The 27,500-nt window shown below is 41.7% G+C and overlaps 4 protein-coding genes across 5 annotated transcripts in view; 1 reads left to right on the forward strand and 3 right to left on the reverse strand.

Moving 5' to 3' along the window:
- Positions 1-716, reverse strand: part of zgc:165520 (uncharacterized protein LOC571872 homolog) — an 8,528-nt gene extending 7,812 nt beyond the window's left edge. For both annotated transcript variants that reach the window (XM_034687676.1, XM_034687675.1), the window contains exon 1: positions 343-716. In XM_034687676.1, coding sequence (XP_034543567.1) covers positions 343-372 — 30 coding nt within the window. In that variant the 5' untranslated portion in view covers positions 373-716. The remainder of the gene's footprint in view (positions 1-342) is intronic.
- Positions 717-1,552: 836 nt separating this feature from the next.
- Positions 1,553-14,949, forward strand: wu:fc21g02 (cleavage and polyadenylation specificity factor subunit 6). Its single transcript, XM_034687174.1, has 14 exons — positions 1,553-1,735; positions 4,890-4,935; positions 5,080-5,227; positions 5,311-5,368; positions 5,472-5,553; positions 6,748-6,863; positions 7,104-7,272; positions 9,011-9,141; positions 10,530-10,613; positions 10,813-10,842; positions 11,009-11,077; positions 11,821-11,928; positions 12,166-12,288; positions 12,980-14,949. Exons 1-14 carry the CDS (start codon positions 1,724-1,726, stop codon positions 13,094-13,096), a joined length of 1,293 nt encoding a protein of 430 aa, XP_034543065.1. The 5' UTR covers positions 1,553-1,723; the 3' UTR covers positions 13,097-14,949.
- Positions 14,950-15,339: 390 nt separating this feature from the next.
- Positions 15,340-22,256, reverse strand: tmem109 (transmembrane protein 109). The gene is made up of 3 exons (XM_034687176.1): positions 21,769-22,256; positions 18,673-18,775; positions 15,340-16,540 (listed from the first exon to the last, which is right to left on the reverse strand). The coding sequence occupies exons 1-3, from the start codon at positions 21,979-21,981 to the stop codon at positions 16,167-16,169; spliced, it is 690 nt and encodes a 229-aa protein (XP_034543067.1). The 5' UTR covers positions 21,982-22,256; the 3' UTR covers positions 15,340-16,166.
- A 2,061-nt stretch (positions 22,257-24,317) lies between these two features.
- On the reverse strand, positions 24,318-26,223 carry si:dkey-9i23.8 (visual pigment-like receptor peropsin). The gene is made up of 7 exons (XM_034687175.1): positions 26,084-26,223; positions 25,915-25,978; positions 25,595-25,720; positions 25,342-25,480; positions 24,998-25,162; positions 24,705-24,789; positions 24,318-24,588 (listed from the first exon to the last, which is right to left on the reverse strand). The coding sequence occupies exons 1-7, from the start codon at positions 26,132-26,134 to the stop codon at positions 24,379-24,381; spliced, it is 840 nt and encodes a 279-aa protein (XP_034543066.1). The 5' UTR covers positions 26,135-26,223; the 3' UTR covers positions 24,318-24,378.
- Positions 26,224-27,500: the final 1,277 nt, after the last annotated feature.

Raw genomic sequence — 27,500 nt, forward strand, 5'->3', positions numbered from 1 at the left:
CCCGCACGCACTCCTAACCCAAACTACATATCATCTCACCTGATTCCCCTGTAAGTGAACCTGTGATGTCATTTCTGACATCACAGGTTCACTTACATGTTCACTAACTGATCCATATCAAACTACTGACACACACAAACAATGAACACACAAACACACGCAAGAAACAACACACTCTGATATAGCTACAAGAAACAGACGATGAGCAGGCCTCTCTCTCTCTCCCTCTCTCTCTCTCTCTCTCTCCCTCACTCTCTCTCTCTCTCTCTCTCTCTCTCTCTGTGTGTCAGCAGCAGCAGGTGTGTATCAGGTAAACACAGAAAGCATAAAGAGAGTGTTTACCTCTTTGAGCTGAGCCAGGCGGTCCTTCATGGTGTCTCGTTTGATAACAATAAGGATGAAGAGAAGAAGAGGAAGAGGAGCAGGTCAGGTTCAAAATGTCCTCCTGGTTAACACACACTCACACACTCGCACACTCACACACCGACATGACAGCATCAGCTGACTGAGGAGAGCTGTTAATCAAACTACAAAAGAAACTTCAAGTATAATCAATAAATAAGATCAATAAATAAGATCAATAAATAAATCAAGTCCTGTTGAGTTTGTCCCGAGTGTGTATGTGTGAGTGTGTGTGAGTAAATGTCTGACACACAACCTGGAGTCTCCCTAAGCCTCTTCCTCTAAGAACGGATTAGAGACACAGTTTCCAGGACGATAAATCCTCTGCCCCCCCTCCTCAACCACTCACCTCACCCCTCCTCCCACAGACACCTATAGATAAACCTGTGTGTGTGTGTGTGTGTGTGTGTGTGTGTGTGTGTGTGTTTCTACATGCTGATGAGAATAAAAGTTAAAGTTCATCAACGTCTGCTAAAATCTGGCAGCACAAATAAAGGAAAACAGAATATTTAAAAAACATTCCATAGGGGGCGCTGTTGGCCTAGTGGTCTAACGGCTCACCCATTATATAGAAGTCTATAGCCCTCTTCGGCGAGGTTCCATTCCAGCCTCCACAATTTGCTGCATGTTCTCCCCCACAGTCTACTCCCCACATTTCCTGTCTCTCTTCAGCTGTCCTAACAATTCAAGGCAAAAATGCCCCAAAATATATCTTAAAAAAAGACATTCCATGTTATTAACCGTGAAATGTTTCAACAGTGAAATGTTATTAACCGTGAACCGTTATAACCGTGAAATGTTTATAACCGTGAAATGTTATTAACTGTGAAATGTTTATAACCGTGTATATATATATATATATATATATCACATTTATGCAGGTGCATAAGTATTATATGTATAAATATTTATATGTGAGATCTATGTCAAAAATAAATGGAACCTGTTTATATTTATATGTACTACACATATATGACTGTACATTAAATTATTCAATTTTTTAATAGGTTTCATATATGGTTTGCACATATATATTCATATAGGTTTTTACTTCATGTGTATATACTTCATAGGAACTTAATATATACTGTACACATTCCATTTCCGTGTGAGTTGCCATATTTCCGACAGTATCTGAAGGCAGCACTTGTTGGCCGCTCCTCCACAATCATCTCCACCACTGTGTGTGTTTGTGTGTGACTGTCTGTGTGTGTTTGGTCCATAAGTGTATGTTTGCTTCTTGTGTGCGTGTGTGTGTGGATGCAGCAGTGACACACTGATCAAGGAGTGTGTGATGAGCTCTGAACAGACGGAGTAAAAAATGCACGAGACGGTAAGACACACGCACTCTATATGTGAGGAGGGGTCGTGTTTATGATGCGTGTGTGTGTGTGTGTGTGTGTGTGAGAGAGAGTTTGTTCAAAAAATTTTATCCGTCTTGTCTGGGTTAGGGTCTGCCTGTCCTCCGTTTGTACCGGGTCAGTCCGTTTCACACCTAGGGACTCATCACCGCTCTGAGAGACGTGCACGTGTCTGCAGGTTAAATGAATTACAGAGGTGTCTTTGTGAGGGGAGTCACCACACAGACTCACAGAGAGCTGCACCGGGGAAAATCACGTTCCTGTGTGTGTGTGTGTGTGTGTGTGTGTGTGTGTGTGTGGTCAGCACACCAAGCAGTATGAAGAAACATGTGGGTTTAATAAACTTATTTATCCGAACAGACATTAGAGGCCGCGAGACTGCGGCACAGAGACCCTCCAAACACAAAGCAGCATGTACACACGCACAAACGCGCCCGCTCGCCGCGCAGTGACCGCGAACACATCAAACCGCTCCCAGTGTTCGGTGCGAACACAGCTTTATGTGTTTGCGTGGGCTCGGGCTGTTTCAGGACGCGCAGGAATCTGCCCTCCTTTGTTTTCTGCATGTTTGCACGACACCGTCAGCTCTCACAGGGAGGGGCAGATCCCCCCCCCCCCCATTCAGGGCGGGGGACGTGAGGCTTTCACGTGCTGTAGGAACTATGAGTAGTGAGGTGGGACCTCCCTCTATGAAGGATCAAATGATAATTTTCCCGCCAGTTTGTGGGGTCTTCTGTGAGTGTTTTCAGATATCAAAGATCAAACATGTTCACACCGACAACAGCAGAGCTCAAACACAGACAGCGTGCAACATCAGTCTGCATCCAGTCATCTCCTACCATGCCACACCAAACACACACACACACACACACACACACACACACACACACACACACACACACACACACACACACACACGGTTGCCAACTTTGTCACTACTAAATAAGGGACAGGTGCACGGTGCCATGGTGGTGTGAGCATGATGTGTGAATTCAGCATATATTCATATTCTGATTCAACTGGAAATGCAGAAAGTGTGTATATTCCCTTTAATCCTTCCTGTATCATTATGTAACCTCATATGAATAAACCTCAAAGAAATCACAGTTTGGCTCTTCTCTCAAAAAACAGGCAAAAGAAAAATTAAATGCAAAAGAGGAGTATGTCTAACCAAATGTACTTTTTCCATGCATACTTTTGCTTACTAGACTGCCCCCGGTGGCTGAACCAAGGGTGTGTGAATCATGTAATGTAAAAAAACTTTGTGTGTGTGTGTGTGTGCGTGTGTGTGAGTGTGAGTGTGAGGGAGTCACAGAGTCTGCCAGGAAGTCATTATCTGATATCCCTCCCTCTGTTCCTCAGTCGGGCTGTCAGATAAAAGATAAAAAACAAATTTAATGTTACAAATCATTTAAAGTCTACATTTAATATGAACAACATATCAGACGTTAAACTGAAACATGTTTAATAAATATATCTGCTCATGTTAAATCTGAACGGTACGTTTCAGTCAGTTGTTGCAGAGACATGTTTCCTGTTCATCAGCTCTTCTTTGAACAACACTGTAAACGTTGGTGAACCCAGGAGACCAGGTTCTGGACTTTAAAGTGACATGTTGTCCCATTCTTACCTGATAGAGGATTTCAGCTGCTCAACAGTTCAGGGTCTCCTTCGTGGTATTTTTAGTTTCATGATGCTCCAAATGTTTTCAATGGGGGACGAGTAAGGACTGCAGGCAGGCCAGTTCAGCACCTGGACTCTTCTACTACAGAGCCATGCTGTTGTAATCCATGCAGAATGTGGTTTGGTGTTGTGTTGCTGAAATATGTAAGGTCTTCCTGAAGACGTCATTGTCTGGATGGCAGCATATGTTGCTTCTAAACCTGTAGATATTGTCCAGCATTAATGGAGCCTTCACAGATGTGTAAGCTACCCATGCCATGGACTCTTATAATCCCCATACCATCAGGGACGCTGGCTCTGAACTGTGAGCTGAAAACAAGCCGGGTGGTCCCTCTCCTCTTAAGAGCAGAGGACACAGCGTCCATGATTTCCGAAAAGAATGTCAGATTTTGATCCATCAGACCACAGGACAGTTTTCAACTTCCCCTCAGTCCATCTTAAACCGGCTCAGGTCCAGAGAAGTCTCACTTTGAACCTGCATTTGTGGATGTAGTGGTCATGTCATGTCTGTTTATAATGCAGTGATTTCCACTACAGAGTCATGTCTGAACCATCCAGATCTGTTTTTATCAGTACTCAGCATCCTGACCTTTTGGAGTGAGGTTGTATATTTAAGAACTTTCTTTCCTTGATTGGAAAAAGACAGCTGAACAGAGGGGGGGGGTGCAAAGGGCAGAGCTCAGGGGTCAAACCTGTGATCAAGATTGTGCACAGAGCTGTCACCATTGCCAGTTTCTTTACTTCTTCTTCTACTTTCAAACCTTCACCCTGAGATCAAACTGTTCCTCACCTTCATCACGTGATCTTTCTGTTTTATACAATCATGTTGGATCAGTCAGAGCAGCCCAGTGACAGAGGGTGTCTGTCTAAAATAAGACTCAGCTGCTATCTGAGAATAGACACACACACACACACACACACACACACACACACACACACACACACACACACACACACACACACACACACACACACACACACACACACACACAAACACACACACAAACACACATACAGCTGCAGCCTCACAGAAATGAACCCGTCTATATGTCACACAGGTGGTCTCAGTCATTCATTCAACGACACAGTGACAACACAATAGAACAACGTGATGACACAACGACGATACGACATGAGGACACAACGACACGACAATAAGACGACACTATGACATGACGACACTATAACAAAACTATGACATGACAACGTGATGACATGACGACGTGATGACATGACGACGTGATGACACGACAATATGACGACACATCAATAAGACGACACAATGACATGACGTCACGACGACATCGAATGGAGGACATAAGGACATGGGGAGGAATAGTAGCGAACACTGGCTCTGGTGTGCTGTGATCACATCATAATAATATATAATAATAACTCAGTGTGTCTGTGTGTGTGTGTGTGTGTGTGTTTGTGTGTTGATAGATGCTGTGGAGCTGTGTGATCCTGCTCTCTGCGGCCCTCTCTGTAGGTGAGTATAATACTCATTCTGAGGAACTCCATCAGACAGCACACCAACAACTCTGAGGTCTGAGCACTCTGAGCTTTAAGGACTCTCGTTTTGTTGTTGTTGATAGTTTAGTTGTTGTTTATTGTTTTGTTGTTGTTGTCTCAGAGTCGTATCTTGTCCGTGACCAACATGAGCGTCTGTCTCACGGCCGTCAGTTGAAGATCTACCTCCCAAAGACCGCAGAGAAGCTAGAGTTCTCCCCTGCTGATGAGCCCAATAAGCTCTTCATGTACTGGGAGAGGGGCCACACCAGGTGAGGACCACAGCAGGGTCAAGGTGAGCAGGGCAGGTGATGTCTGTTACCACGGTGACAGCAGCATTTGTTGTCTATTACAGGCTGACCAGGGGACGAGTGTCCGGGACAGGAAGTGACCGCCGCTGGTACATCGACAAGGTGACACTCTGTTTACCTCGAGAGAGACAGACAGGAAATACATCATTATACTGACTGTGTGTGTGTGTGTGTTTGTGTTTGTGTTTGTGTGTGTGTGTGTCAGGTGACGTATGAGGACGAGGGGACGTACACACAGAGAGATTATTGGGGCAAAGAGATCTCTGCTGTCAAAGTGGCTGTCACACGTGAGTAAGCTTAGCATCAGGAGTAGATAAATACATATATACACACACACACACACACACACACACACACACACATATATATATATATGTATATATATATATATATATATATATATATATATATATATATATATAGGGGAGAACAGGGTTGGTTTTCACACAGGTTGGTTGGCACACTTGTTATATCTCGCCACCAGAGGGCGCTGTCTCTCAAATTGGGGTATGGACATTTCCAGAATTAGGATCAGAACTCACCTACATAGTCTTCTCTGGAGTCAGACAACAAATTGTAAATATTCAGCTCCTCAGTATTTTTCTTCTAGGCTTTTAAACGATGGGTTTATAACAAAACTAGTGTTACCCTTACAAAGTGTGAGGGGAAAGCTATAGTTTAGATTTTTATTAGCTAGCTAACTATTTGTTAGATGGTGGTTAGCCTTGATGCTAGCAAAAAATTCTAGTTGGGGTTGGTCGTCACATTCTCTTTGGGGTTGGTTGTCACATGTAACAACCAACCTCTATGTTGGCAAAATCATGCATGGTGAAATGAGTTGGAGTGCGCAGACCCTACATTTGCCATCACTGTAACTCAGACAGTGACTGCATGTAGCCTAGTTGAGTAGGCCATTATTGTTAGACCTATTTGTTTTGTTGTTATGTTGTTATATAGGCTGGCCTAAAGATGTGTTTCCTGTTCATGTTCCTTGCTCATTTTATGTTAAAATGCATTCAAATTTAGTTCTGCCTTCTTGCCTTTTTAAAAAGATTTTTCCCATTAAAATACCATTGTGACAACCAACCCCATAGTGTCTGTCAACCCCGTGATGGGGTTGGTTGTCATAATGTGTCAGAGTGTCTTTGATAGTTAATGCCTCTTTGTTCAAATTTGTTAGAAAATGAGAGGGATACACTTTTCAAGCCAACACCTTGTAGGAATGACTATTGAGAGCTGTTTTGATGATGAGCAATCATCAAAACAGTAAAAAGTGTGACAGCCAACCCTGTCTCCCCTACTGTAGATATATATTTCAGTGCATCCTATGTAAAGGTTGTTGCATACAACATGTTTAATAAGTATATATAACATATGATTCAAGTGCATTACGTGTGTGTGTGTGTGTGTGTGTGTGTGTGTGTGTGTGTGTGTGTGTGTGTGTGTGTGTGTGTGTGTGTGTGTGTGTGTGTGTTTTGCAGCACGTCATAACTACCTAAAGTGTGTAGCAGGAGAGACTCTGGGTATCTCTCTGGAGGGACTCGATCTGGCTGACAGCTTCCTGTCCTTCAGCGGAGTCGCTGCCAACGTCACTCTGGTGAGGAAGAGTCATGGAGGACGGATTTGAACATGTTTCATATATTTAGAAGTTTTTAGGATTAGAAAGTTTAGTGATGTAAAAATCATCAACTAATAGGAGCTCTCCACAGCACCATCAGGAAGCAGCAGAGCAGGTCACTCGAGGCCTCTTGGGAGAGCTGCTGTCACAGTGGAGTCAGCTGGGATAGGTGCAGGTGTGACAGATGTGAACCTCTGACAGTAGGTGTCTTGTCCTCAGGTGAGGGAGGGGGCCCGGGTGTCTCAGGACATACCTGAGTACTGGGACAGGGTTCAGACTCACTCCATGAAGATCGAGATCAGGAATGTGAATGTGAGCGATGAAGGACGGTACGAGCTGAAGGACCGCAGGGACCGACTGGTGTCTGTCACCAGGATGGACCTGACAGGTGAGACAAACTTTGAATCTGCACAGGTGAGACACACTGTGAGTCTGCAGAGGTAAGATCTAAGGTTTGGTCTGTACAGGTTGAGATAATTAATATTAATAATAATAAATGTTATTTATAACACACTTTTCATTTCAAGAAATCTCAAAGTGCTACAGGCACACAGTAAAAAGGAAGAGAACAAACTTGAACATTTCTTAGAAAGAGTGCTTAAAATAAGTTAAAAGCCTCATTAAAGAGGAAAGTCTTCCACAGATGTGGTGCAGCAGCACGGAAGGCCCAGTCTCCCATGGTCCTGAGCTTGGTTATGGGAGGGTGGAGGAGGTTCTGATGTGCTGAGCGTGAGTTCCAGGTTGGGGTTTGCTGGGTGAAGAGTTCTTTGAGGTATGCTGGGGTGTTTCCACAGATGCACTGATGGGTGATGAGAGCGACTTTGTAGTTTATTCTTGTGGTGATGGGAAGCCAGTGAAGTGTGCTGAGTACTGGGGTGATGTGTTCGTGTTCTCTGACTCTGAGTAGGATCCTGCCTGCAGTGTTCTGGATTAGTTGGAGCTTGTGGAGACTTTTGCTGGGGGTCCCAATGAGGAGGACATTGCAGTAGTCGAGTCTGGAGGGGATGAAGGTGTGGACGAGGTTTTCAGCATCAGATACGGCGAGGGAGGGGTGGCGTCTGGCAATGTTCCTTTAGTGGAAGAAGCAGGATTTGGACAGGTGTTTGATGTTATTGTCAAATGTTAGGTGAGGGTCCAGTCTCACACCGAGGTTGGTGACAGCGGATGAAATGGGGATAGATTGTCCAGAAAAGGTGATGGTGGTTATGGGGGATAATTGGACCTGATGGGTGGTGCCAATGGGTATGGCTTCAGATTTAGAGCAGTTGAGTTGAAGGAAGTTATGACTCATCCACACCTTTATCTCCTCCAGGCAGGTGGTGAGTGTAGAGAGTGGTGACGGAGCAGTTGAGTCGGTTTTGATGTATAGCTGGGTGTCATCGGCATAACAGATTCAGGTGTTTGCGATGGTTTAAAATTTTCTTTCAGCAGCAGAACGAGGGTTATGTTTGGAGTTTAGGCTCTGCCCTCTTCACTCCTCACATTCTTACATTACCTGCAGAACTCTGAGGTGTGATGAGGTTATAAAACCACCTGGTCGGAGCGTGCAGGTGGATGCTGGGAGGGGGTGGGGCTGAATGAGTGCAGTGCAGGTGTGGGGCAGCAGGGGGGGGATATGTTTATCAGGTGATTGTGAGTGTGAAACCAGTCAGGTGTGTAAACAGCCTGTTACCTGTCTGAGCTTGCTTACAGGTGTGTCTCTGTTTGCTCTGTATGATGAGGTTCTGTCTGAACAGAGAGGATCTCCTGGAGCAGAATCTTTATAGCCCATGCTTTTCTCTGGGTTGTTGCTGTGATTTACAGTCGGTGACAGGAACGCGCTGAGAGCTGATTGGCTGAGAGGTGGCCACAGAGAAAACAAAGTTAACACACCTTCAGGGCAGGGAGGGGCGAACAGGCAAGAAGAAGAAATGGTCTAATTGGTGAACCTCTCTGTCCTCATTGAACCTCTCTGTCCTCATTTAACTGGTCTCTCTGTCCTCATCTAACCTGTCCTCATTTAACCAGTCTGTCTTATCTTACCTGTCCTCATTGAACCTGTCCTCATTGCACCTGTCTCTGTCCTCATTAAACTAAACACTCTCAGACTGCGTACTTACATCTTCAACCCCCCCTCCTCTGTGTAGATCGTCATGAGTACTCCGAGGGGAACCCACTCATGGCTCTGCTCCTACTGCTCGGCATCCCAGCAGGAATCTGCTGCTGCTGCCGCAAGAAGATCTTCAAGAAGAAAACCACCAACGCATCCACGCTGCAGGTATGGTCTGTTAGTGTGTTAGTGTGTTCTAATTTGTGTAGTGTGTGTAAATTTGTGTAGTTAACAACAAGTCTGGACCAAGTGGTATCCTCTGGATGTGAGAATTGAAGCCCATGCTGAAGTGTTACAAACTGCAGTTCCTCGAGCCTCCACTTGGGGCTGGCTGCAGAAACACCAGAAACCACATACACACCCATTCAAAGAGCCAATCTTAAAAATAAACATGTTTACAGCCTGGTACAAAAAAGGATTTTAGTCTAGTAATTGCTCATTTCTCGATCAGCACACACTGTATGGGGTGAATATTATCATAACTCAGCAGTTTTAGAAGATATCAAGATTACGAGTTTTGCTCTATGAGGCACAGCTGACTTGATTGACAGGCAGGAACACTGTAGCTGTTAGCGAGGAGTTAGCATTTCCAATATGGCACCCGCCGACGATCGGCTTCAAAACAGCGCCCAGGAACAGATAGGTGACGATACAGAGACTGCCTCCATGTTTATACGGTCTATGTCTGGACCTCTGTGCTCACCTGCTCAGTAGAGGTCAGGTAACAGCCGGATCAAGAGAGGACTCTTTCACGGATCAAAAACTTGCTGAGGTGTATACAATCATTGATGATGAGGTAGAAGAAGACGTTCAGGAAGTAGATCTGAGGGTTAACACCTGTGGGGCGATACATGATGTCACAAATGGACCAATCACAGTGCTTTTTACCAGGACTGTCTGGAATTGGCCCCTGAGGACGTCACAGGAGTGTCCGCTCTGTTTGTGAGGGTCAGGTGGTGACGAGAGGCTCAGAGATGGCATGTGGGTGTGTGAAATATGTTACCAGACAGCATTTGTGAAGCACAGAAATTAGACCATCGGGTCTGAAGGAGTATGTTTGAACTGAAGCCGGCTGTGGAGGCAGAGCCGACCCGGGGTCTGTGGGCGTCTGGCTGGCAGGGGGTCGTCAGCTCAGCCTCCAGAGATCCAGGTGAGGGGCCGCTCTAGCCTGCTCCTGTTCCACTACCTCTGCCCGTGTGTTTGGGAGTTGATCTGGAGGAAGACAGCCCCAGGAAGAAGGTTCCCAAATGACAGGGTCATGGATAGTGGCCATACGTATGGTCAGAAGCCCTGTCCACAGGAGGAGAGCCAAACAGGTTGATGAAGTGCTGGTTCAAAGATGATTTTAGGGGTGCCCCATGTACTGAGACTGTGGTCTTCATCAGGCGGTTGCTGGTTTGAGTCCCGACCTCCACCCTTTGCTTCATGTCTCTGCTCCCCACATGCCCTGTCTCTCTCCAGCTGCCCGTCAATAAAGGCAAATAACTTCACGGAAAGATGACTTCACTGACCCCCCCCCCCCCCCCCCCCCCCCCCCTCTCTCTCTCTCTCTACAGACCTCACCTGAAGCAATCCATCTTCCTCCTGCTGGTCCTGCTGGTCCTGCTCCTCCGTACGACTCACCTGGACCTGCAGGGGGGGTAAGAGCACCTACAAGCCTCAGAGATCACCATGGAAACTGTTAATATAATTATGTAATCAATACGATCAGTCTGAATGTGACATCATCACTCAATCAATCTATGCTAATAAAACCTGTGTGTGTGTGTGTGTGTGTGTGTGTGTGTGTGTGTGTGTGTGTGTGTGTGTGTGTGTGTGTGTGTGTGTGTGTGTGTGCAGGTCTACTACCACGGCCCTGTCCCAAGCATGGTATTCACACTCTTCACCCACTCAGTGTTAATCTGATGTGATCAATAACTTCTGGATTTTTACTTAATGATCTTAAGGTGTGTTTCAAACGTGTGTGTGTGTGTGTGTGTGTGTGTGTGTGTGTGTGTGTGTGTGTGTGTGTGTGTGTGTGTGTGTATGTGTGTAGGGTCCTTCAATGCACCCACCCCCTCAGCCCTCAGGTCCAGGTCAATGGATTGGACCCCCTCCCTCCCCGGTGAGCAGCTCGGTCCTAACACAGAGTCAAGTTTAATCAATCAATCAATCAATCAATCAATCAATCAATCAATCAATCAATCAATCAATCAATCAATCAATCAATCTTTATCTATATAGCACCAAATCCCAACAAATGTTATCCTCAGACTCTTTCCAAGCAGAGCAGGTCTAGACCAGCAAGACAGGATAAGATCCAGTCCCATCTTACAGACAGGACTCAGTCTGATCTCATCAGCCTATAGCAGTCTAGGCCTATAGAAACTGAGCCTTTAGCAGACTAAGGCTATAGCAGTTTGAGCCTATATCAGTTTAAGTCTGAAGTAGTCTAAGTCTATAGCAGTCTCAGCCTATATCAGTCTAGGCCTGTAGCAGTCTGAGCCTGTAGCAGCATAACTAAGAGCTGGTCCAAGCCTGATCCAGCTCTAACTATAAGCTTTATCAAAAAGGAAAGTTTGAAGCCTACTCTTAAAAGTAGAGAGGGTGTCTGCCTCCTGGACCCTGACTGGTAGTTGATTCCAAAGGAGAGGGGCCTGATAACTGAAGGCTCTACCTCCCATACTACTTTTAAAGACTTTAGGTACGATGAGCAGGCCTGCATATTAGGAGCGTAGTGTTCTAGAGGGGTAATAGGGCACTATGAGCTCTTTAAGATACAAAGGTGTTTGACCATGAAGAGTCTCTCTCTCTCTTGTCCCCTCCCCCTAATGTTTCCTGCTCTAACCTCTGATTGATTTTCTGCAGGGTTTTAACCCTGCCTACCCCCCTCAGAATGCGGTCTACCCCCCTGCTGGTCCACAGTGGAACGGTCCACCTCCAGCCCAGTATCCCCCTGGCCATTGTGCTCCGATGGTATGAACCTTTCTTTTTAGGCGGGGTTTGACCTTTGACCTTAGGATACTCCACCCCCCCCCTCGGAGAAGATGACTATATATAATATATGTGCTACAGTCTCATGAAGTGTGTGTGTGTGTGTGTGTGTGTGTGTGTGTGTGTGTGTGTGTGTGTGTGTGTGTGTGTGTGTGTTTGTGCGTATGTGTGTGTGTATGTGTGTGTATATGTGTGTGTGTGTTTCTTTGATTTGTGTAGGGGTATGCTCCTGTCATGTACAGCTCTCCAGCAGGGGTCAGCAGTGAGCCCGTTAAAGGGGAGCTGAAGATGGAGGCCATGAACTCCTCACCTGCAGACCCCCTGCTGACCAACACAGCACAGGTACGCACGCACGCGCACGCGCACACACACACACACACACACACACACACACACACACACACACACACAGTGAGGAGAGAGTGACTGTCTGGAGATGTGGTGGAGGTGTAGTTCCTTCCTCATCATGCCCCTCTGTGTGCTGTTTGTCCTCTCAGCCTGTTGAACTGGTTAGTTTGGATATTTCGTGGCGCGGTCTCATGTTTCATGACCAGTTTCAGATGTTTAAGTTTTGTTTCTCTGAGCATTTTGATTACGAGCGGCATGTCTATAGGCCACTTTCCATCTCCGTCACTCATTTAGGGAGCGCTTGTTTTGATACGAAGGAGAGTTTTCTATGGGTGGGGCTCTGTTTAATCTTGAATATCACCATCTTTAGTCATGAACGACAGAAACCATGATCATGAGATCACCATCAGTAGAGTAACTGTGTAGGCCGAGAGTCTACCTGAGAGCTCACCTGGTGCTGACTGTTCTGTCCTCCTGTAGCTGACTGCCTCTGATGAAGGTACGTCTGCACTGAGAACTAATCACCTGTAGAGAACCAGCACCTTTATTAGAGTTCAATGACCTCAGACTGTCCTTGTGTGTGTGTGTGTGTTTGTTTATTTTTGTGTGTGTGTGTGTTTGTGGTGTAGAATTTAAATGTCAGGTGTGCTGACATGGATGTGACTTTTGCCCCTCCCCCTTACAGGCTGACCCCGCCCCTGGTGCTCCCGTGCCTCCCCCCTCCTCCACAGAGGCCCCTCCCTCTGGTGGTGGCTTCCAGTTCCAGATCGATGGCGGGAAAAGCTCCACAAATTTCCTGTAGAGCTGCAGGCTGTGATGTCACAGTGCCCTCCTGTGGACATCCTGAGTCCTCTGAGTGTTAATGTCAGGATGCAGGGTGGTATGGTGTGGTTTTTTGGGGGAGGGGTTTGGGAGGGGGGTTGGATGGTAGTTCCTTGTCTCTGTAATTAAACCTGCGGGGGAAGAGACACTAAAGGAAGAGGTTTATTAGCATTTTAATGTCGTTAGCATTGTTAGCATGTGGAGAAGAAGCGTGATTCAGTGGTTCGGGTTTAGTTAAACTAAATTATAAATCTGTTTAATAGGAGTGCTTCAAAGATCAACAAGGCGTCACAGTTTAACTTTATCACATGACTTCATCACCATCAGAGAGAGAGTCAGCCGTGACACCACTGATTTAGAAACTCTCAACAGACTGAAGAAATCATTCGCTGCTTTAATATCCAGCTTAGTCAGTCTATTTCTCAGCCCCATCACTATCAGACTCATGAAGCCATTAAGGTGTCCCACAATGCATAGAAACAAACAGTAAACACCTCATCATGTATCACACTAACCTCTAAATAACAGCGTTAAAACATTACAAATAACACTGTAACATTGTTACATTGTACCACTGTGTCATTGTTAAACTGTTAAATTGTTACACTGTTACATTGTACCACTGTTACATTGTTAAACTTTTATATTGCTACATTGTTTCACTGTTACATTGTTACACTGTAAAACTGTTACACCATTACATTGTTACATTGTTGCACTGTTAAACTGATACCTTGTTGCACTGTTAAACTGTTACATTGTTACACTGTTACATTGTTACACTGTTACACTGTTAAACTGTTACATTGTTACACCTTTACATTGTTGCACTGTTACACTGTTACACGTTACGCCGTTACATTGTTACACTGTTACATTGTTAAACTGTAACAGTGTTACACTATTACATTGTTACATTGTTTCACTGTTACACTGTTACATTGTTACATGTTTCACTGTTACACTGTTACATTGTTACATTGTTAAACTGTTACTCTGTTATATTTTTACACTGTCAGTAACAGCCCATTTGTTACTGTGAAAAACACCCATTCACATTCTGGTATTGGATCCTGTTGATCTTGCTCCTGTCTTAGCAGGACTTTGATGGTTCTGGTCTTCACAGGATTGTGATGGTTCTGGTCTTCACAGGATTGTGATGGTTCTGTTCTCAGCAGGACTCTGACAGTTTTGGTCTCAGCAGGACTCTTATAGTTTTGGTCTCAGCAGGACTCTGATGGTTCTGATCTCAGCAGGACTCTGATGGTTCTGGACTCATCAGGACTCTTATGGTTCTGGACTCAGCAGGACTCTGATTGTTTTGGTCTCAGCAGGACTCTGATGGTTCTAATCTCAGCAGGACTCTGGCGGTTCTAATCTCAGCAGGACTCTGATGGTTCTAATCTCAGCAGGACTCTGATGGTTCTAATCTCAGCAGGACTCTGATTGCTGCCTTTAACAGAATTGTCAAACAGCAGCTACCTCATATTTGGATTATAACCCTCCTCATTGGTCCCATGTGGTACCTATCAGCCAATCAGAGAGAAGCAGGAAGTGTCAGCCTCCTGTGTGATCAGCTGATCTCAGTGCCTATCCGTACACTCGGACAGATTTTCAATAGTTCTGTGTTTTACCTGTGCGATGTTCTAAGGTGATCCTGTTTGAGTAAATTTGATCTTCACTCCGTGCAGGTGGAGGTGGTGTGGTGGGCGGAGCTAAAGCCTCCACCTGTTGACTTTATGAACTCCGGTTTCTCATTGATCTCTCTTTATTCTGTCAGTTTAACGTTGTGTCAACCAACAACATATCAATAAAGTTTGTATGTGACACTGAGCTGAGAGTCAGTGATCAATAAATTCAACATTTATTTCAGACAGCTGTATACAGACGGAAGAGTTAAACTATGCCTTCATTATAATAAATATACAGATGTGGTTTGGAGTTCTTTGTGGCTGCAGATGCTGACCAGAGTGTCTGATGGAGACTGACCAATAGAAAGCCGTGTTACAGCTTCCAGCCTTTGCCCCGCCCACAAATTAAGATCAACGACTGTTCTTATAACTTAAGTCTTTTTAATGAGAGTGCGTGGGATCATCAGTTTACAGCCCGAGGACTCAGACATGTTCTTTAAGGAGTTCATCATCATCATCATCATTATCAATCTTTATATATACAGCACCATTTCACAACAAATGGTACCTGAAGACGCAGGTGAGCTGGGAATTATGGGAAAATCACTTTAATAGGAAAACAGAAAATGAAAGATGAAACAAAGAATCATAATCCCACCTGAGAGGTTTTATTTATCATCTGAGCTTCATCTAAAGCCGAACATCAGGGCAGAAAAATTAAAACTCTCCAGCTTTAATCGGACCAAAAAGCTTTACGTCATTTTAACACAAAAATAACCTTTGGTATAAAAGTACATATAAACGTAGATTTAACATCTCTGCACGGATTAAAACAAAGTACAATCAACAGATTATAACAGATAGATTATAATGAGATTACATGGGGCAGATATAAATAAACAGTTAAATAAATACAATCTATTTTTAAACTGATTTAATTTGTTAATTAATCTTGTTTAATATTTGAATGAATCTAGTTGAATTTGTTTAATAAGAATACACAGATTATTGGAACAGATTAAAATAAAGAGATGACAATCAACAGATCATGATATAGATTGTAATGAGAAGATTGTAATGGACGAATTATAATAAACTGATAAAAAAACAAATGATAAACTGATGATAAACAACAGATAAATATAAAGAGGTGACAATAAACACTCAGAAATAAACAGATTATAATAGACAGATTGATAATCAAGCCAACTTTAGTGAAACAGAAATATTAAGAGCATGTTGAAGAGGGGACACAAACACGGATCAATCTGTTATCAATTTAATATAATCTGTTAAAATCTCTTGTAATCTGATTTAAGCGGTTTAGTTATCTGTAAAAAAAAAAAGATATAATCTGTTAATTAGTCTGAATCAATCCGTACATATTCTGAAACCCAGTGATATGTGTTAACACACCCCTCACTCTTCCGTTCTCGTCCACCTCTCCATCTCCCTCAGCCTCCTCTCCAGGATCCTCACCTGCTCCTCCAGGTGAGCCATTTTATCTATTGCTTCGGAGCCGCCCCCCCTCCCCACTCCCAATAAGACACAGACGAGCACCAACACAGCCAATCGGATGGCGGTGGTCTCTGAGCTCGCCTCATGGTCGCTCAGAATAAGTCCAAAACAGCCAAGAGCCATGCCAACTTTCAGCAGCCAGAGAGTCCGCCTCAGAGTGGAGGCAACCAATCGGAGCGCGAGAGACAGCAACCAGTAGCCAATCAAGGCGAGGAGTACCCACTGGGCAACGAAGATCAGACCGTCAGAGGTGACTCGAACCATGGGGACGTTCACTGACCAAAGACAGACAGCAGAGAATCAGACATTCGGACATACTTGAGTGTAAATATAAATGTATAAACCAACATCACAACAGCAGGGGGAGTCCTGACTGAAGCCAAGAGAGTCAGAGCTCCCCCTACTGACTGTCTGCAGTATACAACATAAGCATGTTAACAGATGGGACATGGGTCAAAGTGTAAAATCAAACACAGGTCAAATAAATGTTTGTATAACATGGGTTCTATCATTATAGTTAGTTCTTATCATGCTGATTTAAGTCTCAGTGTTCATGTTTCTGACTAGTTTACTTTGAATTAGTTATTGATGATATAAAAAGAGGGATAAAGCAGGATCAGTTTAGATCTGACTCTTCTTAGAATGCTGACTTTTCTCTTGGAATTCTGACACCAAAGACAGAATTCTAGAATGTTGTCTTTGATCTTAAAGACAGAATTCTAGAATGTTGTCCTTGATCTTAAAGACAGAATTCTAGAATGTTGTCTTTGATCTTAAAGAGAAAATTCTAGAATGTTGTTTTAATTTCAAAAGGCAGAATTTTAGAATGTTGTCTTTGATCTTTAAGAGAGAATTCTAGAATGTTGTCTTTGATCTTAAAGAGAGAATTCTAGAAGGTTGTCTTTGATCTTAAAGAGAGAATTCTACATTGTTGTCTTTGATCTTAAAGATGGAATTCTGGAAAGTTGTCTCTGATCTTAAAGATGGAATTCTAGAGTGTTGTCTTTGATCTTAAAGACAGAATTCTAGAATGTTGTCTTTGATCTTAAAGAGAGAATTCTAGAATGTTGTCTTTGATCTTAAAGACAGAATTCTGGAAAGTTGTCTTTGATCTTAAAGACAGAATTCTAGAATGTTGTCCTCATCTTAAAGAGAGAATGTGGTCTGTGATCTTAAAGGCAGAATAATAGAATGTTGTCTGTGATCTTAAAGGCAGAATTCTAGAATGTTGTCTTTGATCTTAAAGGCAGAATTCTAGAATGTTGTTTTTGATCTTAAAGGCAGAATTCTAGAATGTTGTCTTTGATCTTAAAGGCAGAATTCTAGAATGTTATCTTTGACCTTAAAGGCAGAATTCTAGAATGTTATCTTTGACCTGAAAGGCAGAATTCTAGAATGTTATCTTTGATCTTAAAGGCAGAATTCTAGAATGTTGTCTTTGATCTTAAAGTAAGAATTCTAGAATGCTGTCCTCATCTTAAAGAGAGAATTCTAGAACGTTGTTTTTTATTTCAAAGGCAGAATTTAAGAATGTTGTCTTTGATCTTAAAGACAGAATTCTAGAATGTTGTCTTTGATCTTAAAGGCAGAATTCTAGAATGTTATCTTTGATCTTAAAGGCAGAATTCTAGAATGTTGTCTTTGATCTTAAAGAAAGAATTCTAGAATGCTGTCCTCATCTTAAAGAGAGAATTCTAGAAAGTTGTTTTTTATTTCAAAGGCAGAATTTAAGAATGTTGTCTTTGATCTTAAAGACAGAATCCTAGAATTTCGTCTTTGATCTTAAAAGGTAGAATTCTAGAATGTTATCTCTGATCTTAAAGGCAGAATTCTAGAATGTATTCTTTGATCTAAAAAGACAGAATTCTAGAATGTTGTCTTTGATCTTTAAGACAGAATTCTAAAATGTTGTCTTTGATGTTAAAGACAGAAATCTGAGAGAAAAGTTTGGACTTCAAATAATCGGTGGCCTGAACCCTCCTCCATATTAAGGCCATGATTGACAGCTTTGTTGACCAATGAGGCTCCTGCAGCGCTGTATGCACCAGATAATCAGAACAGAGGAGGAACAGTGGGAGGAAGCGTAACAAACACTAACACAACACTCATTGAACTGTGCATAACCGTGAGAGTCTACTTCAAATCCCACACAAGAATCTGTTATGCTGTGGACTGGACCCTATTAAGGACTGGACCCACAGGACCTACCTGTACCACTCTTTGGCTACAATTTAAAGGTGGGTTTGTTAAAGGAAGGGTGGTCAGTTCCTGGCTCTACCAGCCATGCCTCCACCAGAGTAATATGTCTTCACGGCTTCACGGCTCACAATGAGAGGAGCGTGGAGGCGTGGTGTCTATATAAAAGTACAGTCAATGATTTTGACCGACAGCCCAGTGTGGTATTTACCTTGGACTCCAGCTGCCTGCAGGAGGTGTGTAACATACTTCAGGAGAACGTTCAGACCGCTAGCTAAACTTCCTGCTACCACACCGAGAACCTGAGAGAATGCCTACGGAGGGGATAAGAGACAACAAGAGGTTAACGGGTAAGAAGAAACACCTTGGATGGTGAACTGTATCATAGAGTGCATCACAGAGTGTATCATAGACTGTATCATAGAGTGTATCATAGACTGTATCATAGAGTGCATCATAGAGTGTATCACAGACTGTATCATAGATTGTATCATAGACTGTATCATAGAGTATCATAGACTGTATCACAGAGTGAATCATAGACTGTATCATAGACTGTATCAGTGTATCATAGACTGTATCACAGAGTGTATCAAAGAGTGTATCACAGACTGTATCACAGAGTGTATCAAAGAGTGTATCACAGTGTATCATAGACTGTATCACAGAGTGTATCATAGACTGTATCACAGAGTGTATCACAGAGTGTATCATAGAGTGTATCACAGACTGTATCACAGACTGTATCACAGAGTGTATCACAGAGTGTATCATAGACTGTATCACAGAGTGTATCACAGAGTGTATCATAGAGTGTATCACAGACCGTATCACAGACTGTATCACAGAGTGTATCACAGAGTGTATCATAGACTGTATCACAGACTGTATCACAGACTGTATCACAGAGTGTATCACAGAGTGTATCATAGAGTGTATCACAGACTGTATCATAGAGTGTATCATAGACTGTATCATAGAGTGTATCATAGACTGTATCACAGAGTGAATCATAGAGTGTATCATAGAGTGTATCATAGACTGTATCATAGAGTGTATCACAGAGTGTATCATAGACTGTATCATAGACTGTATCATAGAGTGTATCATAGAGTGTATCATAGAGTGTATCAGTGTATCATAGACTGCATCACAGAGTGTATCAAAGAGTGTATCACAGACTGTATCACAGAGTGTATCAAAGAGTGTATCACAGTGTATCATAGAGTGTATCATAGAGTGTACCATAGACTGTATCACAGAGTGTATCAAAGAGTGTATCATTGAGTGTATCATAGAGTGTATCACAGAGTGTATGAAAGAGTGTATCACAGTGTATCATAGACTGTATCACAGAGTGTATCATAGACTGTATCACAGAGTGTATCATAGACTGTATCACAGAGTGTATCACAGACTGTATCACAGAGTGTATCACAGACTGTATCACAGAGTGTATCATAGACTGTATCACAGAGTGTATCACAGACTGTATCACAGAGTGTATCATAGAGTGTATCACAGAGTGTATCACAGACTGTATCACAGAGTGAATCATAGAGTGTATCATACTGTATCACAGAGTGTATCACAGACTGTATCACAGAGTGTATCACAGAGTGTATCACAGACTGTATCATAGAGTGTATCATAGAGTGTATCACAGAGTGTATCACAGAGTGTATCACAGAGTGTATCACAGAGTGTATCATAGACTGTATCACAGAGTGTATCATAGAGTGTATCACAGAGTGTATCACAGAGTGTATCACAGACTGTATCACAGAGTGTATCATAGAGTGTATCAGACTGTATCACAGAGTGTATCACAGACTGTATCACAGAGTGTATCACAGACTGTATCACAGAGTGTATCACAGAGTGTATCATAGAGTGTATCACAGTGTATCACAGACTGTATCACAGAGTGTATCACAGTGTATCACAGAGTGTATCACAGAGTGTATCACAGAGTGTATCATAGAGTGTATCATAGACTGTATCACAGAGTGCATCATAGACTGTATCACAGAGTGTATCACAGAGTGTATCACAGAGTGTATCACAGAGTGTATCACAGACTGTATCACAGAGTGTATCACAGAGTGTATCATAGAGTGTATCACAGACTGTATCACAGAGTGTATCATAGACTGTATCACAGACTGTATCACAGAGTGTATCACAGAGTGTATCACAGAGTGTATCACAGAGTGTATCATAGACTGTATCACAGAGTGTATCACAGAGTGTATCATAGAGTGTATCACAGAGTGTATCATAGACTGTATCACAGTGTATCATAGAGTGTATCACAGAGTGTATCATAGAGTGTATCATAGACTGTATCACAGAGTGTATCATAGAGTGTATCATAGACTGTATCACAGAGTGTATCATAGACTATCATAGAGTGTATCATAGAGTGTATCACAGAGTGTATCATAGACTGTATCACAGAGTGTATCACAGAGTGTATCACAGAGTGTATCACAGAGTGTATCACAGAGTGTATCACAGAGTGTATCATAGAGTGTATCACAGAGTGTATCATAGAGTGTATCATAGACTGTATCACAGAGTGTATCATAGAGTGTATCACAGAGTGTATCATAGAGTGTATCATAAAGTGTATCATAGACTGTATCACAGAGTGTATCATAGAGTGTATCACAGAGTGTATCACAGAGTGTATCATAGAGTGTATCACAGAGTGTATCACAGAGTGTATCACAGAGTGTATCATAGAGTGTATCACAGAGTGTATCATAGAGTGTATCATAGACTGTATCACAGAGTGTATCATAGAGTGTATCACAGAGTGTATCATAGAGTGTATCATAAAGTGTATCATTGATTGTATCACAGAGTGGATCACAGACTGGATCACAGACTGGATCACAGACTGGATCACAGGGTTTATAAGAGTGTGCATTGACTCCGCTGACCCTGAACCACTCGGGTTCTGCTCAGACCTTCTCAAACCAGGAATATATTAAAGGACTCTCTTTGTGCTTCTTGTGTCATGAAAGGTTTAAACGCAACGCTGTGAGAAAAAGACGAAGTAACTTATGAATGGAAACAGGAAGTGACGTAATACACTGCTGCGTTCACTTACCGTGAGCACTTTCACCATCAGTTTGTCATTAAACTGTTTGACTCATTCAGAGTTTTATTGTCTTCTTATCTCTCATTAAACTTCTTACAGCTGTTCCATGTGTCACTCACCACCACCCCCTCCTCTCCTCCCTCACGGTTTCAACACGGAACTAAACTTTATTTAAACCTCTGTCAGAACATTTCTTACCTTCTGCACCGACAGCACCGTCTGCTCTCCGGCCACTCTTCCCAGGTAAGCCCTCCCTTCCCCGGCCAGCTCCGTCAGGGCGGTCCGGATGTCCTGGATTATCCCGGACCCGGGGCTGCTCTCCACCACTTTCTCCCCCGAAACAGAAGTCATCAGCCCGCAGAGGAGCAGCCAGAGCCCGCTGGAAGCTGTCTGCACGGAGCGGAAGGACATCCTGTGAGGGTACCGTTCAGATAAGGACAAAGACACACCTTAGAGCTGTGAGAGTCTAAGGGGCACCGCGCGAGGACGGCGGGACTCCAGAGAAGTGGAAAAACTGAGTTACTAACTTTCAAAGAGCAGACACGAGCGCCCCCCAGCGGCCTGACTATGTAACGGGGACCAGGTCTTAGTTTTATAAAGTTCATCATTTTCATCAGACAGGAACACAGAAATCTGTGTCAGGCTCAGGTGATGGATAATCAATCATCTTCACCTGCTGACTGTTTCTGAGCGAACGTGGTGCGTTCAGGTGCTGCTGGGATTCTGAAGTACAGCAAATAGACTGACGTGAACTGAGATCACATAACCATTGTCTAAGACAGAGAAGAAAATGAAGAGGAAGAAGAAGAAGAAGAAGAAGATTATTAAAAGCAAACTCAAGACCTACCGTTTTAGTCTCGCTTTTAACTGAGTTTCTTCTAACAGTTTTATATATTCAATTATTTATTCCATTTTATTTTTATATAAATATTTATTTATTTATATTTATTTATGTACTTATAATTTAAGTTAATTTTTTTAAGTATATCATTTTATTTTAATGGTTTAATATTTTAGTGTTTTATTATCTTAGAAATGTATTTGGAGATTTTAATTTCCTTTGTTGAGTTTTAACATCTTATTTTACCTCCAGTGTTTCCTCATTAAGATATTATGAGAGCCAGGGCCGTATTAGAACGCCAGGGGCCCCTGGGCACTGAGGCTCATGTACCCCTCACATGCAGGCACGCACTCACGCACGCACGCACGCACGCACATACACAGGCAATTGTTTGCTAGCTGCTCATCCTCCGTCTCCTCACTTTGTTTGGGTTTTTTGAAAAAGCTACTATAACATTTTTTATTACTGCTGCGTCTTTCTTGTCTTTTTCTTTTTGTTTCTTTCTCTTTGGTGCTCCGCTGGGCTTTTGGATGTCCATTTTCTGTCGCTTGGCGAGTTTTCTTGCACTTCTCTCTGATACATTTTTTAAAAAACTTTAATTACACATGATTGGTTCGCTAGGTTGTCGCTGAGCACAGTTATGCTTCAGCAACGCCCTCTTTTACTCTAACACACATTCACACATCTAAACTGATAGTGGGTCAGGTAAAATGAATTACATTTTTAATACTGACTTTTTTAATGAGAAACATATTTATTACAACCTATAAAGTGCATTGCAGTTTGCTAATTATTCATCACTTTTTTTTAGCCATCTGATAGGATGGAAATGCACCTTTTTTCCCCCGCTCCTATCGCAGAGGGCCCTTACGTGCTCAGGGGCCCCTGGACACATGCCCATATTGCCCATATGGTAGATGATGGCTGATGAGAGCGTTTCCTCAGTTCGTTCAGCAACTTCTTATTCATTTTATTTATCTATTTATTTTATTTGTATTGTTATTATTATTATTGTTGCATATATCGTGATCTTAGCCTTAGGATTGTGGGGTGGGTTTGGGGTCGGGGCTGGGGCTGGGGCTGGGGTTGCTAACAAACATCAATGTTTACCATTATGCTGCTAACAAACATCAGTGTTTACCATTATGCTGCTAACAAACATCAATGTTTACCATTATGCTGCTAACAAACATCAATGTTTACCATTATGCTGCTAACAAACATCAATGTTTACCATTATGCTGCTAACAAACATCAATGTTTACCATTATGCTGCTAACAAACATCAATGTTTACCATTATGCTGCTAACAAACATCAATGTTTACCATTATGCTGCTAACAAACATCAATGTTTCTAAATTCAAAATTAATACCTGTATAGATTAAGTTTATACCCGTGTAGGTTGAGTTTATACCTGTATAGATTAAGTTTATACCTGTGTAGGTTGAGTTTATACCTGTGTAGGTTGAGTTTATACCCGTGCAGGTTGAGTTTATACCTGTGTAGGTTGAGTTTATACCTGTGTAGGTTGAGTTTATACCTGTGTAGGTTGAGTTTATACCTGTGTAGGATGAGTTTATACCCGTGTAGGTTGAGTTTATACCTGTGTAGGTTGAGTTTATACCGTGTAGGTTGAGTTTATACCTGTGTAGGTTGAGTTTATACCTGTGTAGGTTGAGTTTATACCCGTGTAGGTTGAGTTTATACCTGTGTAGGTTGAGTTTATACCTGTGTAGGTTGAGTTTATACCTGTGTAGGTTGAGTTTATACCAGTTTATATCAGCTGATATCTCTGTAGCTGTAATTTTCACTGATGAAAAAAAAAACCACCCAAACAAAGTGATGTCATATGTTTACAGTATGATGTCCCATGTTTGCATGTCATGTTTAATGTGTTGAGCTTTATATGTTATTTACAACATACGTAATGTAACGTGCGTACTTTAATTAGAACATGTTATCTGTCACAGGTCATGTTTGTTGATGGCTGTCAGAACTGGCTCTGATGGTGGCTTCCTATTGGTCCACAGCCGAGCAAGGCCCGCCTCCCTGAAGTCCTGATTGGAGCAGTAGATTAACGGGTTCAGACTGCAGTCCAGGTATGACATCACTGATGACAATGTCCTCAGCCAATCAGGCGCTGGCGACAGATCCATCCGACCCAGCAGGATCAGCTGGTTAATAGACAGACAGTGTGTCAGTGAGTGTATGTGTGTGTGTGTGTGTGTGTGTGTGTGTGTGTGTGTGTGTGTGTGTGTGTGTTTACATGCTGACAGTTCATGTGTGTCACCTCAGAGACCACAAATGGGGTGTAACAGAGCACGTATGATGCCACCAGCAGAGGAGTGACATCAGACAGATCTGACTCTTCATCCCTGAAACACAGGTAACAACACAGGAAGTGACACGTCTGCACCTGGATGATGTCACAGGTGAGGAGGGACATGAGTTTATTAAATGTTGGATCATTTAAATGATCAATGATCTGCTGGTTAATCTATCAGAGTTAGTTTAAGATACCACGTTTGAACACGAGATGAAAAGACTAAAGCAGGTAAAGATTGTCTCTCACGTGAAGTTTACCTGCAGCGGGTGTATCCACAGCTGCAGAGGCTCAGCAGAGAGCAGATGAAGATGAGGGTGAAGGGGATGAAGATACAGACGGAGAATGCACACAGGATGTAGACCAACATATCAGAGTAGCTGTTTTCCCAAAACACTGCACACAGCATCTCTGCTGGGTCGTACCTGAGGGGACAGAGAGACGAGGACGGGAGGATGAGAGGATGGGAGGACGACGTATGAAGAGAAAGACACAAGAACAGAAGGACATCAACAATTAAAATTTGGAGACGGAAGGAGAGAGACAGCTGTGAAACACACGTTGAGGATGAGATTTAAACCCGAGCTGAAGAAGGACCACATACTTGATCCAGGTGTAGACCACAGGTATGCTCCCAAACACCACACCTGTCACCCAGGTAGCCAAACATGCTGTCACCATGACACTAAACAGAGCACTTCTTGTGGAGGCAGGGCCAATCATCCGCTGTACACACAAGATGGCTGGAAACCAAAAAAAAAAAATCACACATGAGAATGTTTTTTTTGTTTAGAATAAGTAATGACATGAGGAAGAGGATGAGTGATGAAGAGGAGCAGTGATGAAGGGGAAGATACCTATGCTTCCTATAGAGGAAGAGATGAAGGCAAACTTTAAAAGGCTGACAACCTCACACCACGGTGAACTTTGACCTCCTGTCAGCATGGCGAGGAAGGACCCAGAGATGATGAGGACAGAGCAGCCTTCATCACATGGGAGTTCATCAGATAGATAGATAGATAGATAGATAGATAGATAGATAGATAGATAGATAGATAGATAGATAGATAGATAGATAGATAGATAGATAGATGGATTGGACACTAAATATATATTAAAGCTAGATATTAAATTGAAGTTATTGATAAAGTATAAATGTGTTATTTTTCAGCTTTACCAAAATCAGACAGAGTGAGGCTGATGAGAGGCAGCCAGTACCGACAGCAGAACTGACCCTGGCACTGAAAGTAACCACAGAAGAAGAAAAGAGGAGACGTATGACATTACGGACACACCGCATGAGTCCTGTATAAAGACCCCCCCCCTCCCCCCACCCCCCACCTCACCAGAACTTTGACCAGCAGGACTAGACTGTTTCCCAGCACCCCCATCACCATCTCCAACCCAAGCACCACCAGCAGAAGCCATCTCTCCGCATCTGGCCACGGACGCTCCGCCTGCACCGTCACATTGAACCTACCACTCACTGCAGAGAGACATGTATATATACTGTATATAACTAAAATATATGATAATAAACAGTATATATAACTAAAAGTTATGACTTACTGTCACAGTCTCAGTCTGACAGCATATAATAATATCCAGTACATATAACAAAAATCTATAATATTAAACAGTATATTTAACAAAAATATATAATAATAAACAGTATATATAACAAAAATATATAATAATAAACAGTATATATAAGTAAAATATATAATAATAAACAGTATTTATAAGTAAAATATATAATAATAAACAGTATATATAAGCAAAATATATAATAATAAACAGTATATATAAGTAAAATATATAATAATAAACAGTATTTATAAGTAAAATATATAATAATAAACTATATGTAACTAAGATATATAATAATAAACAGTATATATAAGTAAACTAATTATAAATAAAATATATAATAAACAGTTAATACAACAAAAATATATAATAATAAACAGTATTTATATCAAAATATATAATAATAATAAACAGTATTTATAAAAAAATATATAATAACAAACAGTATATATAAATAAAATATATAATGATAAACAGTATATATAGGAAAATATATAATAATAAACAGTATATATAACTAAAATATATAATAATAAACAGTATATAAAACTAAAATATATATTTATAAACAGTATATATAAGTAAAATATATATAGTGATGACTAACTTTCACAGTTTAACAGTATATGAAAATAAACAGTATATATAACTGAAATATATAATAATAAACAGTATATATAACTGAAATATATAATAATAAACAGTATATATAACTAAAATATATATTAATAAACAGTATATAAAACTAAAATATATAATTATAATAAACAGTATATATAACTAAAATATATAATAATAAACAGTATATAAAACTAAAATATATAAATATAATAAACAGTATATATCACTAAGATATAGAAAGTGATGACTAACTGTCAAAGTCTCAGTATGACAGTATAACAATAAACAGTATATATAACTTAATTGAATCAAGTGATGACTTTCTGTCACAGTCAAACAGTAAATAATAATAAACAGTATATATAACTAAAATATATAAAGTGATGACTTACTGTCACAGTCTAACAGTATATAATAATAAACAGTATATATAACTAAGATATATAAAGTGATGACTTACTGTCACAGTCTCAGGCTAACAGCAGTCACCAGGTGTGTGGAGATAACTGATTGCGAAACATCATCAAAACCTCCTTTAATTAAAAATCACAC

Source organism: Notolabrus celidotus, chromosome 7 (assembly GCF_009762535.1).
Source record: "Notolabrus celidotus isolate fNotCel1 chromosome 7, fNotCel1.pri, whole genome shotgun sequence".
NCBI classification, from domain to species: Eukaryota; Metazoa; Chordata; class Actinopteri; order Labriformes; family Labridae; genus Notolabrus; species Notolabrus celidotus.